The sequence below is a fragment of the Mastigoproctus giganteus genome, chromosome 12, assembly GCF_048544385.1.
Source record: "Mastigoproctus giganteus isolate SK-2022 chromosome 12, ASM4854438v1, whole genome shotgun sequence".
Classification (NCBI taxonomy): Eukaryota; Metazoa; Arthropoda; class Arachnida; order Uropygi; family Thelyphonidae; genus Mastigoproctus; species Mastigoproctus giganteus.
The window spans coordinates 23193128-23211181 of record NC_143586.1 but is presented as its reverse complement, the minus strand read 5'-3'; the positions used below and the strand labels follow the sequence as shown (position 1 = coordinate 23211181).

The following is an 18054-nucleotide window of genomic DNA, read 5'->3' as shown; positions in this document are numbered from 1 at the left end:
TGCAGAAATCAATTGGTTTCTGCCTTGTAATTTCTCATTTAATTCATTATGATGAGCTGCAATATCTGTCAAAAATGCTAAGTCACAAATCCATTCACAATCATTAAATATATTCACGTCTTGTCCTTTTTCTGGTAAAAAGCATCTTTATTTCCTCAAAAAGCAACATAAAACACTGCAAAACTTTGTCTCTGTTAAGCCATGTCAGTGAAATTATTCTTGTAGGAATGGAATCCTTTATTCCACACTCCACTTTAAAATCTCATCCTTTATCTAAACCTTAGTTTTCCAATAATATTGAACTACTGCTCATCTCAGTTGCCCAAATTATTTGCTGTATGATTCCTTTCCTCAAAGGTGGTATTTGCGCTTATGACCGTTCCAATATTCCCTGTCAGAGACTTGGTAATTTGGAATCTTCTCTGGCTTAAAATCTCTCTACCTCATTCTGTCAAATTCATCAGTTGTCTCTACCATTCTCCCAACTCCAATAATCACTTGGAGGTCTTTGACTTCCTCTCTTTGCAACTTGACTTTCTCCAATCCAACTTTCCTAACAGTCAGGTAATTTTCCTTGGTGATTTTAATGTTCAAAACTCCAGCTGGCTTCCATTTTCTAGTCACACCGACCCAGCTGGTCGAGATGCTGAGGCTTTTGCAATTACTAATGACCTTGCACAAATTGTTCATTTACCTACCAGAATACCGGACAATCCTAACCATACAGCCAACACGCTTGATCTTTTTCTCACAAACAACCCTTCTAAGTACATGGTTGAAGTGAGTGATCCTTTAGGCACCTCAGATCACATCTTGGTGATTATCTCTTCTCCAATGGAGCCTTTATCTCATGGCTATTGTCAACCTCATGTTGTTTGGCTTTACAAGAATTCAAATTGGGATGATCTGCAAGATTTCTTTTCTTTTCCTTTGTCTGATTACTGTTTCAAAACTTCTGATGTCAACGTTTGCTCAGATCGTGTCAGTGAAATTATTCTTGTAGGAATGGAATCCCTTTTCCACGCTCTACACTAAAATCTTGTCCTTTATCTAAACCTTGGTTTTCCAATAAATGTGCTAAGGCTGTTCAAGAGAAGAATGTTGCATATCATAATTTACTTGTTTCCAATTCTTCAGTTTCATTTTCTGCCTACACCAAAACACGCAACAATTGTAAAGCAGTTATTAATCAGTCCAAACTAGATTTTTGAACAGGCTAAGAGTAGAAAACTTACTTCTTGCCCTAATGGTAGCCAAGAATTCTGGTCGCTTGCCAAAGCTATTCACTGCAGCTTTTGCCCATCTCTGCTCACTCCCCCTGTCAAAACCAGATGGTTCTGTTGTCACTTCAGCCAAGGATAAAGCTGACCTGCTAGCATCCCATTTTTCTTCCAACACACACCATTCAATGCCTCCTGTGGCCTTCCGTCAAAAGGATGTCAGAAGGATTTTGAACAATCTGGCTGCTAAGAAAGCTCCAGGTCCCGATGGTATTTCTCCACTTGTTCTCACAATCTGCACTCCTGAACTTACTCCTGTTCTTTGCCACATTTTTTCACTTTCTTATTCTAAAGGTGTTTTTCCTTCTGCTTGGAAATTTGTTCATATCCAGCCACTTCCTAAAAAGGGTGAAAAATTTCCCCCAACAAATTATCATCCCATTGCAATTACTTCTACTCTTTCTAAAGTAATGGAGAAATCAATTAACTGCCAACTCTTATTAAACTGCCTAGAAACATGTCTGATCAATGATCGCCAGTATAGATTCCATCAGTGTTGATCCACCAGTGATATTCTGGCTTCTGTTACCCATTTATGGACAAATTCAATTTGAAAGTTTGGTGAAACACATGCAGTTGCTCTTGACATCTCAAAGGCTTTCAATCATATTTGGCATAAAGGTCTTTTAAACAAGCTTCCATCTTATGGTTTGCGAACTGTTTTTTGTAATTGGTTATTCAGTTTTCTCTCTGATCGCTCACTGAGGGTGATGGTAGATAGTCTGTCTTCTAACTTCTTTTCTTTCTCCTAATGCTGGTTTCCCCCAAAGTGCAGTTCTTTCCCCCTCTTTTCCTCTTGTATATTAATGACCTTCTTCCATTGACTGTTCTTCCATAGTTTTGCCGATGATAGCACATTGCATTCCACTTTCCATTTTGAGAAACCTTACCCTGCTCAATCAGCATCAACTTCTTGAATATCCGCTACCAATTCCTTAAATGCCGATCTCCAGGTAATTCTCCGGTGGGGCAAAGACAACTTAGTTGATTTCAATCCTAAAACTCAGTCTTGTCTTATATCTCGCAAAAAGGATTCTTTTGCTCCTATGCTTATCTTTGGTGACACTCCAATTTCTAGGCAAGTTGATATCTCTTTTGGGGATTACCCTGTGTTCTAATCTCTCTTGGCACAAGCACATTACAAATATTGCTTCCTCTGCATCTAAAAAATTTGGTTTTCTCTTTCGCTCTCGGCGTTACTTTTCTTACAAACTGCTGTTCACTCTGTACAAATCGCAGATCCGCCCTATCATGGAATATTGTTCCCACCTGTGGGGTGGGAACAAACAGATAATGTAGGGTTTTTTTATTGTATAAAACAATATTTTTCTTCCATTGTTCTTGAAATACTCGTCCTTCATCTGTGGTCTCTTTCTTTGTTGGTCTGCTGTGAGTCAAAATTTTATAAGGGTATAACAGTATTTCTCTCTCTCTCTTTTTTATTAGTGATAATGAAGAAAACACACAAGCACTTGAAATTTCCCAAGTAGGAAGCAACACTTCCCAAGAAATGGATAAGAAGGATCTTGATACAACAGTCGACAGTGTCAGGGATCATTTGGCGTATGTATTTCAAATCATCTTAAATATGCATTGCTGTTTACAATTTAGTAGTTGTTGTGTATATATACAGGCTGCATTTTTTTTTTTTTTTTTTTTTTCTGTATCAACTTCCTTAACTCTGCTTCAAACATGCTGGTGTACAAATTGAAACAGCATAAATTAAGTATTTATTAGAATTAGCTTTGTGTGAATTTTATTATTTCTTTAATGCAGTCATGGCTATTGATTTGAAGCATTTATTATGTTAGAATTGGCAAGATATCATCATAAAAAATTTGGATATCTCAGTGTAGGAATACAAATTGTAACACATGTCAATTAAAATAATAATGAAAGCCTGAACAGTGCTCTGTATGGATTAGCCGCCTCCGTAGCCAGGTGGGAAGGAGCAGCAGTGCATAGCACACGGTTCTTGATTAGACCGGGGTTCAAGCCCGTCACCACCAAATACGGAAGATGCGGAAAGGTCATAGAATGACCACCGCATATCCCGGAGCAATATGGCCTTAGTTGCTAATGCTCCTAAAAACCAAACAACAACAACAAGCTCTGTATGAAAAATTTGTGTAACATATTTTGACTACTGAATTCATTTTAGGAGGTTACAAGGTGCTAGAAATGTTTGGTACCAGTCACAATCAAAGCCCCCACCCCACCATAATCTATCCTCTGCAATACTGCCAAGCCATCAACTTTTTAATTATTTATTGCATGTTGCACTAGGTGGCTACATTCTTCATTATCTTAGTCTTGATTTTTTTTTTTTTTTTTGTAATATCCTTTCAGAGAAAGATCCAGCAACGAAGAGACTGATTTTATTCAGAGTGATGTTATATCTCTATATAGAAAACATCCCTATTATTATTATTTTTTTTGGGTGAAAACTGTGAAACAACATATAGAGACACAAATAAGTAGTATAATGTATGAAGAAAATATGCAAAGAGGGTACATATTACTGAAATATGTCCAACGGCTGCACTGTCAGTTGCATCTGACAAAAAATAATGAACAAAATGGAAACCTCTCTTTTCTAGAAGATAATGTTAAAATATCAAATGAAGAAGATCAAATTCTCAAACTGATAGCTCAGATGATGATAGTTCAGATGACACAACTAAAGGAGAAAATAGTGACATACAAAATTTTAGAAGCCAAAAACATAACCAAGATCTGGAAATTGAGAAAGTCAAATCTAGGAAATAAAGAAGAAGAAAGGAAGATACTTGGAAGGCTGCTAGTGAAGAATATTTATCTAGCAGAAGTAAATTAATGAAAAAACAAGAAGTAAAAGACTCCTCTCTTGAAAAATATAAGTGAATTGTTCAAAGATTATATCCAAAGAACAAAGAAGAAAAATATACACTCAATACTGGAAATGTGACAACTCAATAAACCAAAATGGCAATTCATAGCATCAACAATAGAAATACCCATTTAGTGCATTTGAGAAATAGCAGGAGCAAAGATATGGAAAATGAAAGTTCTTTCAAGTATTTTTTTCAATATTAATGGGAAAAAAAAAGTCTGCTAGCTTTTCTTTATGAATACCTTGAATATCTCCCAAACCACTATAAGATTTACGTTAAAAAAAAGGCAAAGATCTGATATTGTCAGTCTTGATCAGAGGAGTAGACATGAAACCTGTAAATAGAATGGAAATAAAAAATAATATAAGACAGCACACTCAAAAGTTTTCCTGTTGGGAATCACACTAAAATTGTAATAAACCTGAATAAAAATAATAAATACCTGGGGAGTCACCTTATTTTTAGTCACTTCTGCTATTTCAGTACCTGCTATTAGCAGCATGGCTCTGTAATGAAATAATCAACTCTGAATATAATTTGAGATTTAAGCCTCTTTCAAATGATACATGCGATTCATGTGATCAGTTTCTGGTCAAATTAAATGAAGCTTCCTTAGAAGGTATTCAGGTGGAGTATGAAAATCATTTAGCTGAGGCTCAATTATGTTATGGAAACAAATGCTTTGATAAAATAAGATCACTTAAAACACCCCAGGAAAAAAGTTATGGTTCACTTTCAAAAGTGCTTACCAACTCCAGTATTAACAAATTTCCAGAGCTTTTAGTCATTGAAACTTTGGTCATTCAATTACACAAATATGTGCAACGTTTAAGAAGTCTTCATACCTGATGTGGGATGAATAAATTGCTGGGTGTAACAGTAACAAGATGGCTTCTTGTTTATTAAAGTGTATCACTTCATCGAAAAAAATATTCCTTCTCAAATAAGTAAGCTGACAGTTTGGTCAGGTAATTGTCCTTCACAAAAGAGGAACATGCAAATGATTTTATGCTACTGCTACATGCTTCAAGTAAAGCCCCAATTAAAAAAAATATATATTGCCAATTTCTTTTTTGTGGACATTCATATGAGCTGATTCTGTGAATTCAGTCATTGAGAAGTTATGGGCTTGGCACACCCAGTGTCCTGAGCTGGATATTATCATTCTTCTCTTTCTTGGTGATTCCTTTCTATTTCTCTCTCTCTCTCTCTCTCTCTCTCTCTCTCTCTCTCTCTCTCTCTCTGTGTACTCAGAAATTTTTTTTGCCTGGTGCAGCATAAGCCTCAGGCTTCCATGTACATCATATGGCTAATAATAATAATAATCGCCCAACTTCGCTATAATGATACCACAGGACTGGCAACAACTTGCCTGCATGATAGGGAAAAAGAACAATATCTCAGTTTTTTTTTTTTTTTTTTTTTCTTCCAATGGAAGCACAAGATGTCAAAAATTTTTTTAAATCTTAATGTGACTCTTCTTATATTAAAAATAAAAAGTCAAAATCTAAAAGCAATTTTCTGATATCTGAGGTAGTTCACATGTAATTTAGAGTTGACTTCCCCAGAATACTGTTTTATAAAATAGATTTTCGGCAAGAAGATTTTTAAAAAATTGATTTCAACAGATGAACTAGAAGACATCAATATACTAATTTTGAATTGCTATCACTAAGAAATTGGGGTTGACGGAGACCTTCGAAATAACATCAGGTTTGCGGCAAGAAGGCATCCTGTCACCACTACTATTCATAGCTGTCATGAATAATGTGCAGTGTAGAGTGGTGGAACAACTTGGACAGGACCAGATGAAAGTCATGCTCTTCGCAGATGACCTCTGTATATGGGGAGAGAGCAGGGAACAGGTGCAGTGACAGGTTGATATATGGGCTAGTATGGCCAATGAATTTGGACTGGTTTTCAGTCAGGAGAAGAGTGAAGTAATGGTTCTAAAGAGGAGTGGCGAGCTTAATGGATACATTACAATGAAAAGAAAAGAGCTAAAAATGGTTAACAACTTCGAGTATCTAGGAAGCACCATTACAAAGACTGGAGTGATAGACAAAGAAATAAGTAGAAGGATACAAGCGAGCGAGCGGGAATTTCTATAGGCAGACAAAAGATCTGATCTGGAACAGGAACATACCACTGAAGTGTAGGAAGGCTATACAGGGTGTCTCAAAAATATTGGTACAAACGTTTAGGGGAGGTAGGTAACATCTAAAGGAATGTGAATCGCATAGGAACCCATAACCGGAAACGTCACCATAAGTCGGTAGACAGCGCGGTAGTCACCGCACGAAGAGCATGCATCGATATACGAACTGTGAGCTGGCAGACATGCACCCGGTGTATGGATTAGCAGAGGGCAATGGATGAGCCGCTCAATGAATTTATGGAGAACGCTTCCCAGACAGACAGACATGTACCGGACCACCATTTGTTGCACGTGTGTGCATCAAAATTTGTGCGATTATGAGCCATTTAGAAGTAACAGGAGTAGTGCAGGCAGACCACGTTCAACGCGAACTCCAGCCATTGAAGAAAGTGTGTTGAATGCCGTCCAGAATAATCCTACTACTGGCACACGTGCCATTGCCTCTACCCTAGGAGTGTCTCGTTGCAGTGTACAGAGTGTCTGGTACGACAATTCCTTACACCCCTTTCATCTCCAAAGGGTTCAGTTACTGCTCCCCCAAGAATATCGCACATGTGGCTTTTGCGCAGTGGTTTCTCCAAGAAAGTGTTCAAGACTTGAATTTTCCAGCCTATATTTTGTTCACGGATGAGGCTTCTTTCACTCAGGAAGGCTTATTCAATCAGCACAATGCTCATGTTTGGGCTCACGACAACCCACACGGTGTGGGCAGGTATGGTCGGTGACTGCTTAGTCGACCCATACCTGTTACCATCCCACATGAACTCCACTAAATATCGGATCTTTCTTGAATAAGTTCTACCAGGGTTACTTGATGATGTTCCAGCAAATGTGAGACGCAACATTTGGTTTCAACATGACGGGGCGCCTGCCCATTATGGAAGGTGCATTTGTGACCATTTGAACAGGCGTTTTGGGCGTCGATGGATTGGCCGTGGTGGACCCGTTGCCTGGTCCCCACACTCACCTGATTTATCGAGCCTTGATTTCTTTCTGTGGGGCCCTGAAATCTATCGTGTATGAATCACCTGTGGAGATGTAAATGGATCTCGTGGCGAGACTCATGTGCGCTGCTACTACTGTCAAAGGAACTCCAAGTGTGTGTTCGACCGTGTCCGCCAATCCATGCTGCATCAGTGTCACGCATGCATCGCGTCTCATGGTGGAACCTTCGAGCATCTGTTGTAACATCATGAAATGCATCCATCTCGTACTCCATTGTTAATATTATGTCAAATAAATGTTTGCCACTAATTACTGTCTTGTGCCATTTCTGCTTCTTGTGCCTCTGCTACTACTTTCCCATGACGTTTCTGGTTATGGGTTCCTATGAGATTCACATTCCTTATAGATGTTACCTACCTCCTTTAAATGTTTGTACCAATATTTTTGAGACACCCTGTGTATCAGGCCTATTACATACCAATTCTAACATATGCATCTGAAACCTGGACTGTGAGGAAAAAGGATGAAAGCAGAATTCAGGGGGCAGAAATGAGATTTGTGAGGAGCATAGTTAGAAAGACAATACGCGACAAAATCAGGAATGGTGCGATTAGGGAGAGAATTCAGGTTGAAAAACTTCAGGACAGGATTAAAAGGTTTCTCTTGAAATGGGTCAGACATGTAAAGAGGATGAACGAGAGGCGTTTGCCAAGAAGAATGTTTGATTTACAATTAAGGGACAAAAGATCAAGGGGGAGACCAAGAATGAGATGGCAAGACATGATAAAGACCGATGTCATTAAGAGAGGAAACTGGAGTGAAATCAATGACAGAGAAAAGTACATGGACAGGGCATGTTGGCGAGGCTTCATATGTCGAACCATGGAATAGTGAAACAATGACAGATAATGTCATTAGAATAAACATGATGACCTTCAAAATGTCATTAGAATAAACATGATGACCTACTGACATAAATTCCAAATTTCACAACTTCTACAAATAGCTTTGAAAATTAAAAGAATGATTAGTTGTTTTTAGATTTTGAGCGTTTACTTAAATCTTGTTGAATTGTTAAAATTTTATAAAAAAAAAAAATAAAAATAAAAAGATTGTATTGAGATCTGAAATATATATTTTTTAAATTTTTTTCTTTTCAATAAATCTTTGTTTGAGTTCGCATTAATATCAATTTCCTAAAATTGTCTTAAGTCCAGTTGATCCTGACAAACCATAGTATTAAGTACAACAGAATAACCACACACTTTATTTTTTTATTTATTTTTATTTTTGGATATGTTGAATTCAGTGCATGAAACAATCAATGAAAAGAATCATATAACTTATTTATTTTAAGCTTGATAAGAAACTTAGATAAATAGTTATTAGACATTTAAGTCCATAGTTTGGAGTCACACAATATTAAGTCCAATCTGTTTTAAAAAAAAAAAAAAAAAAAAAACACATTTATTACGTAACTTGTAACATAACTAATTCTTGAACAATTTGATTATTGTTGAGAAAATCTAAAAAATGAGACAAAATAAAATTTCCCAGGCTCTCTTATAAAAATTATTAATGTAACTTAATTCCATCTGACTCTGAATTACAGATATACATGCATACTTCTGAGGAGAGAAAGAGAGAGGCTCTCACTTTACTTATGGTATTTGCTACTTTAACATATTCTAGTGTTATTTACTACTTGTAACACTTTAGTAAAAATCAGTTTTTGATATTTTTATTTTGGATGATGATTAAGTGAATAGTTTTCTTCCAATTTTAAAATCATTATAACAACCATTTTAAACATGAAATACAAACATTTTCTTTCAGTACATTGAGCACAGAAGAATCTACTGTGGTCATAGAAAAGAAAGAAGAATCTAGAGTTGTAAAAACACAGGAAACAGTAACAAAAGTTACATGTGTATCTACATCAACTTCAGTAACAAGGGAAACTGTAGTAGATGCAGTAGATGGAGGTATGTATTTATATTATATCAATTTAAATTATGTACTTTGGAAGGGATCAAAAGTCTTCTGAAATCCTTCTTGGATAAATATAATTTTAATGTATATTGCTTTCCAGAAACCACTCACAAGGGAAATTGTGAATGGTTTTTTGAAAATTTCAATCTAAAGAATATAAAAAGTTTATATTGCAGTAAATAAAGTGTTATTGCTGCAGATATCTAAGGTGGCAAAATATGAATGCTGTACTTTCTAAGAAATATATATTTGGATTTGGCAGGATTGACTAGTGGAAAAGATGAAACCTGGCATGAACATTTTAAGAAAAACTCCTATGCAATACTTTTTTATGCCCTAGAAAGTCCAATTTATTTTATGGTCCCCACCCCCTTTCAATTTTTCCCTGTACTACTATAGGGTAAACCTGCACAGTTTTCCTCTTCATTAATGATCATCAACTGATATACCACATTGGACTGCAGTGAAAAAAAAAATAAATAAATAAAAAACTAAGATGACCTAAGTATCTGTATCATAATTCAGTTTTCATGTGTAATTTAGTTTTAAATATCCCTGATATCTATATTGAAGACATATAAAAGAAGATTAGATACCTCTTCAAATAAATTTTCAAAAATATTTATAGTTAATGTCCTCACAATCCTGTTATAATTTCCAGCATTGTAAATTATTTCATTTCGAGGGTTTAGTGTAAAACAATGTTAACTACAAAATTGCATTTTTTGAAGTACAGTCAGTCCTCGTATAGCACGATAGTTGTGTTCCTAGAAACCTACGTGCAATGCAAAATCGTGCAATATAAACAACAGGCCCTATGGGAAAAATAGGGTTAGGTGCCAACCACCCAAGATTGAACACACATTTGTAACCAAAACATTACCAAACACAATAAATAATCGTAATAAAATACGTAAGTATTTTATTACAATTATTTATTATTATACGTAATATGCAAGCCTTTTAATTACTTAAGTATTTTAAAATACGTAAGTATTTGATTATGACTATTACGTAATAAAATATTGCTAATGCTTTTGCTTCTATCGTAAGCAAACTTTTTTTGTTTGATTTTCTATCCAAACAGATGACAGCCATTCCATCTCTTCCAATTCTTTGTGTCTTAATCTAATGGATTTTAATTACACTTTGAGTTGTTCCTGCTATTAAAGTTGTTTTTATTTTCTCTGCATTCTTTGTAATTCTCGACGTTGCCTCATTTAGGTCTGTAGCATATGCAATATCACATGGTCTTTCATTTCACTTAAAGCGTTTCACAATTTCATATTTTTTCTCTATTGACAGAAGCGGACTGGCTATAAGCCTTACCGGGGAAACCCCGGTGGGCCGGAGGCCTGTGTGACTTTGGCCATAAACCATAGTATGAGGCCACTATAAATTTTCCTGAGTAAGAATTTTTGATCCCGACCGCCTCTATTTATCGATATTGCTTTTGTTTTTCTCTGTGAATCTGCAGTGTCTTCACCAGGACGCTTCCTTTTCACACCTTTTAAGTATTTTACTCATTTTTAGGGAATAAAGCACAATTACAAAAAGAGGAGGCACGCTTTATACACATAAATAAAGCTGCACGCGTGTATCAACTGAATAAACAACACCGTAAAGGCAGAGATACACTATTAACACCTCACATTTTACTAAAGCACATTTCTAGGGGTTACTACCATAAAACAATAAAAAACAATTTCCAGTTGTGTTTCTGCGAGTGGAATCTGTTATAAACTGGTAGTAAACTTGATCTAATTGCATTTGCGATTATACCGATAGCTGGAATTGTGTTGGTTTTTACGTTATTATGGTGAAATGTGTTTCCCCTTCACTGATATAAAAAAACATAAATACATTTTCAGAATCTTCTCTTCATTCCTATCGTGTTGCGTTCAGTTGGGGTGATTCCGCGTTCGACTGCCATTTCTTGTAAACACAAAGGCGAATCGTGCATAAGCGAATTCAGTTCGTGTTATATAAGATAACGTTCCCCTATTTATAAATCGTGTATGATTGAATTCGTGTAGTGTAAACACGTGTTATACGAGGACTGACTATAACTTTAGTTTTACTTATACAAATAATAATGCACATCATATTATAGAGCTGTATCTCTCTGATTAGTACTTTACAAGTTAGCTTGGGCTGTAAGTACATTTCCGGTAAACTAAAAAAAAGTGAAATTACTTTTTCTTAGTTAACTACAAAATGACTTTGTAGTTGTTTGACACTAAACCCACAATTTATTAGGATATACAGTAAGTCCCTGATATACGTAAGAGATATGTTACGTAAGTCGACTTTTACATAACTCGAGGATGACTAATAAAATATTTCTACTATATCCTTTATGCCAAAATTACAAAATCCACATAATATTCTCAGAAGGATGAAGAAAAATTGTTATATATTTTTCAATTAATTAGTTATATATTTTTAATTAGTTCAATTAAAATCTTTATCTGGGACGGTGGTGAAGTAGCCAAAGTGGCATACAAGAAAAGAAAACATTAAAAGGAACAAAAAACGGATGTTATTGTACTGTAAAAACTGATATGTATTTCGTAGTCTTGGTTATTACAGTTGTCTTCATTGGTGCCGATCCCTTCACCACTTCTCATTTATCTTTGTCCTTTATTATTGTGTTAACCCTAACACTGACAGATCGAAATTCTGCACGATACTTGTTAATGTTTGGCCATTTTCATACATCATTATTATTTTAATTTGCTGATCAAAATCAATCACTTTTCTTTTCTTGGTAGATTTACTAGTACCGCTGTCACTTATTCTCTTACTTGGCACCATAACAGTCAAAATGAAATTTTCTTTCTAAAGAACTTCACAGGGTTAAGGCAGAAGCAGACTATTATCACCTAACACGAGCTCACATACTCACATTTTATTTTACATTAAAGCACATTTCTGGAAGTCACTACCATAAAACAGTCAAGACAATTTGCAGGTTCTGGTTTATTGGGTTTTTCTGTTAGTGCAATTCATTACAAATGGGTAGTAAACTCAGTCTTATTGCATTTGCAATAATACCGATAGCTGGAATTCTGTGGGATTTTATTATTGAAATGTGCGTCCCCCTTCACTTGAAATCTTCAGTCATATTAAAAAAAACAAATTTTCAGAATCTTCTCTTCATTCCTATTTTTTTAAGCTTGTTACTCCATATCTCACTTGTGCAGTTTGTGCATGCCGTGTGTTCGTCGTCATTGATTTATTTATTATTACTTTTTTTTTTTTTTTTTTTTTACTGTTTTAAATTTTACAATCCTAAAAATAAAAAATAAAAAAATGTACATTACTCCGAATTTTACGTAAGTCAGGGACTTACTGTAATTTAATGAGGAATTATTATTATTATTATTATTATTTTTTTTTTTTTTATGTAAACCCCAGACACGAGAGGTATTAGAACCTATAGTACTTAGTACTTTGCGTGGGTTGGAGGTTGAGAAGAAGAAAGAAGATATTTGTTGACATTGGACTTGAACTTCTGTAGATTGTAATTTTCAGGAAATACGTATGAAGGAAGGTTGTTTCAGAAAACAGCAGTTGAATGAATAAATGAGGAAGATGAAAAGTTGGTTCTGTGAGTTTATAGTTGGACAGTAAATGGATGTTGGCTGGTGGCGGCACGTGTTCTGACTGTTTTGAAAGAGAGAGCGGGAATTATAGAAGCCAATTCAGAAGAACAGTGCCCGTGGAAATATCTGTAGAAGATGCATGCAGCAGAAACATAACATCTGAGACAGCGTATGGAGAGACTCTGTTAGAGATGAATCATTAATTAACCTAACTGCCCTCTTCTGAATGGAATCAAAAAGCCTGAGAGAGGTTTTGGGGGGTCACCACCCCAGATGTGGGAACAATATTCCATGATGCGGATTTGTGATTTGTACAGAGTGAACAGCTGTTTGGAAGAAAATTAACGCCGAGAGTGAAAGAGAAAACCAAGTTTTTTAGATACAGAGGAAGCAATATTTGTAATATGCTTGTGCCAAGAGAGATTAGCAGTCAGAGTAATCCCCAAAAGGGATATATCATTTTGCCTAGAAATCGGAATGTCACCAAAGATATGCATAGGAGCAGAAGAATCCTTTTTGCGAGATATAAAACAAGACTGAGTTTTAGAAGGGTTGAAATCAACTAAGTTGTCTATGCCCCACTGGAGAATAACCTGGAGATCGGCATTTAAGGAATTGGCAGCAGATTTTTGAGAAGTTGAAGCTAATTCAGCTGGGCAAGGTTTCTCAAAATGGAAAGTGGAATGCAATGTGCTATCATCAGCAAAACTATGGATAGGATTTCTAGTCAATGGAAGAAGGTCATTAATATACAAGAGGAAAAGAGTGGGGGAAAGAACTGAACCTTGGGGGACACCAGCATTAGTGGAGAAATTAGAAGACAGAGAGCCATCTACCATCAGCCTCAGTGAGCGATCAGAGAGAAAACTGGATAACCAATTACAAAAAACAGTTGCAAACCATAAGGTGGAAGCTTATTTAGAAGATCTTTATACCAAACAACATCAAAAGCCTTTGAGATGTCAAGAGCAACTGCTTGTGTTTCACTGAACTTTTCCATTTAATTTGTCCATAAATGGGTAACATAAGCCAGAATATCACCAGTGAATCGACACTGACGGAATCCATACTCGCGATCGTTGATCAGACGGAAGGTTTCTAGGTAGTTTAAGAGTTGGTGGTTAATTGATTTCTCCATTACTTTAGAAAGAGTAGAAGTAATTGCAATTGGACGATAATTGGATGGGAGGGATTTGTCACCCTTTTTAGGAACTGGCTGGATATGAGAAAATTTCCAAGCAGAAGGAAAAACACCTTTGGAATAAGAAAGTGAAAAAATGCGCAAAGAACAGGAGTAAGTTCAAGAGCACAGGTTTTGAGAACAAGTGGAGAAATACCATTGGGACCTGGAACTTTCTTAGCAGCCAGATTGTTCAAAATCCTTCTGACATCCTTTTGACGGACGATCACAGGAGGCATTGAATGGAGTATGTTGGGAATGGTGGAAGGTGTTTTACCAAGATCATTAATACGTGAGTTGGAAGGAAAATGGGATGCTAGCAGGTCAGCTTTATCCTTGATTGAAGTGACAACAGAACCATCTGGTTTGGACAGAGGTGGGAGCAGAGATAGGCAAACGTTGCGGCCAATAGCTTTGGCAAGAGACCAGAATGCTTGGCTACTATTAGGGTAAGAAGCAAGTTTTCTACTCTTAGCCTGTTCAAACTCTAGTTTGGACTGATTAATAACTGCTTTACAATTGTTGCGAGCTTTGTTGTAGGCAGAAAATGAAACTGAAGAATTAGAAACACGGCAATTATGATATGCAACGTTCTTCTCTTGAACAGCCTTAGCACATTTATTGGAAAACCAAGGTTTAGATAAAGGATGAGATTTTAAAGTGGAGTGTGGGATAAAGGATTCCATTCCTGCAAGAAAAATTTCACTGACACGATCTGAGCAAACGTTGACATCAGAAGTTTTGAAACAGTAATCCGACTAAGGAAAAGAAGAAAAGATGTCTCGCAGGTCATCCCATTTTGCGTTCTTGTAATGCCAAACAACACGAGGTTGGGAATAGCCATGAGATAGAGCCTCCATTGGAGAAGAGACAATCACCAAGTTGTGATCTGAGGTGACTAAAGGACCTCTCACTTCGACTGTGTGTGCTTAGAAGGGTTGTTTGTGAGAAAGAGATCAAGCGTGTTGGCTGTATGGTTAGGATTGTCCATTATTCTTGTAGGTAAATGAACAATCTGTACAAGGTCATTAGTAATTGCAAAAGCCTCAGCATCTCGACCAGCTGGGTCGGTGTGACTAGAAAATGGAAGCCAGCTGGAGTTGTGAACATTAAAATCACCAAGGAAAATTACCTCATTGTTAGGGAAGTTGGACTGGAGAAAGTCAAGTTGTAAAGAGAGGAAGTCAAAGAGCTCCAAGTGATTAGTGGAGTTGGGAGAATGGTAGAGACAACAGATGAATTTGAAACAATGAGGTAGAGAGATTTTAAGCCAGAGAAGATTGAAAAGAGGAGATTCCAAATTACCAAGTCTCTGACAGGGAATATCGGAACGGACATATGCACAAGTACCAACTTTGAGGCGAAAGGAATCATACAGCGAATAATTTGGGCATCTGAGATGAGAAGTGGTGGAATCAACCGATAACTGAGATTCTGTCAGAATAAGTACATGGGGTTTGGCAGACTGCAAGAGGAAATGGACATCGTTGAGATTAGAATTCAGACCACGTATATTTGTGAAATGAATTAGGAAGTGTTTAGGAGGTTTAGATCTTTTCGCAGATAAGCTTACTCTATTAGTTTGACAATTCATGGTGTATTCAATAGTAAGAAAAAGTGGGTGGGACATATGTATGAAGTAATGAAATTTTTGGATATGGCCTACACTTGGTAGAAATATACCCAGATCCTTGATATGACGTGGCCTCGACAATGCCCCCCCCCCCCCGCATACACACTACTTGGACTCCCTCCAGTCACTATCTGGCAGAGTAGAGGTAGCAAGATTATACACTAGCTGATCTGGAAACCTCCTAGAGAGTTACCAATAGGTTTGGTCCGGTGTACTAACTAGCGGCCAGCCTGCGAACACCGTTTTAGAGCTGTACCCTCGAAATGTAAGGTAGACTGGATCTTGCCACGACGTTCATCATAACCTCAAAAGTCATCAGTCATACTGCATGATGGAAGAGATGGGGAAGGGTTGACCGGAACTTAGCTCTAGCGACTAAACATGGGTTCCACCACTTCAAGCCTCCAATAAGCAAAGTGGTGGTATTGCAACAGTTGATGAGAGTCATCTACCACCTAGTACTGCCTGGTAACACAGAGGGGGCGGCATTCCTCCGTGTGGTATGGGTGCCACACATTGGTTCACACCTGGGTGGTCACCCACCATGTGCTTGAGCATGGAGGTTATACCCAGGATTACTAACAGTCCCTCCATTGTGAAGGTGCAAGCAGAGGATTTGGCTATCACAGACCGTCCGGACTTTGCCGAAATTGAATTGAGTTCACTTGAACTGAGTGTCACCCGAATATCAGTTCCATCAGCGTTTTAGACTCCCAGGTAGCAAGTACAGCTTGTCTGGCATATCTTAGAGAATGTCTGTGACAACCTCAAGGACCAGAGGAAAGTTGGACTGGAGAAAGTCAAGTTGAAAAGAGAGGAAGTCAAAGAGCTCCAAGTGATTAGTGAAGTTGGGAAAACAACAGATGAACAACAGTAGAGACAACAAATGAATTTGACACAATGAGGTAGAGAGAAAAGAGGAGATTCCAAATTACCAAGTCTCTGACAGGGGATATCGGAATGGACATGTGCACAGGTACCACCTTTGAGGCGAAAGGAATCGTACAGCGAATAATTTGGGCAACTGAGATGAGCAGTAGTTGAATCGACTGAGAATTAAGATTCTGTCAGAAAAATTACATGGGGAAAAAGTACATTTTTGATTTAATATTTAGTAATTTGTCATTGCTAAATATTAAATCAGAAAAATAGCATGTGTATTTGGCAATAATTTGTCCAGATATAATGAGCATTTTCAAAAATGTCTATTGAATTCGGTATTGCATACAAAAAATTAAATTTTAACTGACTTTAATTCAGTGAAAAAAAAAAAAATAATAAAGTTTTTTTTTTTTTGTTTTTTTTTAAATTAAATCCTTATTAACCCAGCATTGGTAGCATTCCCATTAGTAGCAAAAACTGGATGGGAACACCTGAGAGGTGCCCATTTCATTTTAATTTTTATAAAGTCTCCTTCCCCTCCCAATTTTTGAATTTTGTTCGAACAATGCCAATAATTTCATTATTTTCTTAATGAATTGCAAAGGTTATTTATGTCACATTTTAAGTTTTTCAAAAAAATTATTTTTATAACAAGCTTTGTGTATTTTGACACTTTTTATTTAAAAAAAAAAAATTATTTTGCTAAAATTACAAACATGTATTAGTCACAAAACAAGCATTGGTCTCTTAGTCCTTCCAGTTTAAAAGGCCTTTAAGCAAAGCACACAAAATTTTAAATTGTGCATGAGCATATATTTCTGTTTATTATGTATATAAATATTAAAAAATTTAAAAAACTTGCATATATTTTATACTATTAGTTGCTTCCATTTTCAGGCTTATTCCAATGTTTATTTCAAATTTGGTGCCTTTTGCAGTGTGGAAAATTTGAAATTATGTATATGTTGTTTCCTGTTGGGTAGTGGCCAGCAGAAAGGGAGGGAATGCCGGGTTTCATGTTATCATCATTATGCTGTGAAAATGAATCTTTGAAAAACAACTAAGGTAAGACAATAGATGTTTATTGAACCTAGTGGGAGAGGAAAAACAAGTAATCTAAAGCAAACACAGTTGATACTGTGTTTGTCCAGTACCATGTTGCTCTTCAAGTAAAATCAAAATAGTTGCAAAAATGGTGGTGAGGCACTTGACAGTTTCTCACACCCAATTTCCATGTGACAAACTATAAGAAAATTGCTTGGTGACTATCGCAGCAAAAGTCTGTATTTAGGACGGTAGAAAATGCTTCAGATTTTTAATCATTGATTAACGGATAATGTGAGAATGTTATTTTTGAGATGCATGCTGCTACTGCCAAGTTAAATTGAATAATATTAATTAAATTGTTGTTATTAAGGAATTTTATTGTGTACAAAGCAAGTTAAACTCCCATATGATAGAACTACCTAATAATAGATGTTTTTCTATTCTCTATTTAGTGAG

The 18054-nt window shown here is 36.3% G+C and overlaps 1 protein-coding gene across 1 annotated transcript in view; it reads left to right on the top strand.

Moving 5' to 3' along the window:
• The window catches only part of LOC150076780 (lethal(2) giant larvae protein homolog 1-like), a 227416-nt gene that overhangs the window by 179832 nt on the left and 29530 nt on the right, over positions 1-18054 (top strand). Inside the window, exons 18-19 of the mRNA XM_090386649.1 lie at positions 2727-2843; positions 9093-9241. Of these exons, the coding sequence (XP_090242775.1) occupies positions 2727-2843; positions 9093-9241 (266 nt within the window). The remainder of the gene's footprint in view (positions 1-2726; positions 2844-9092; positions 9242-18054) is intronic.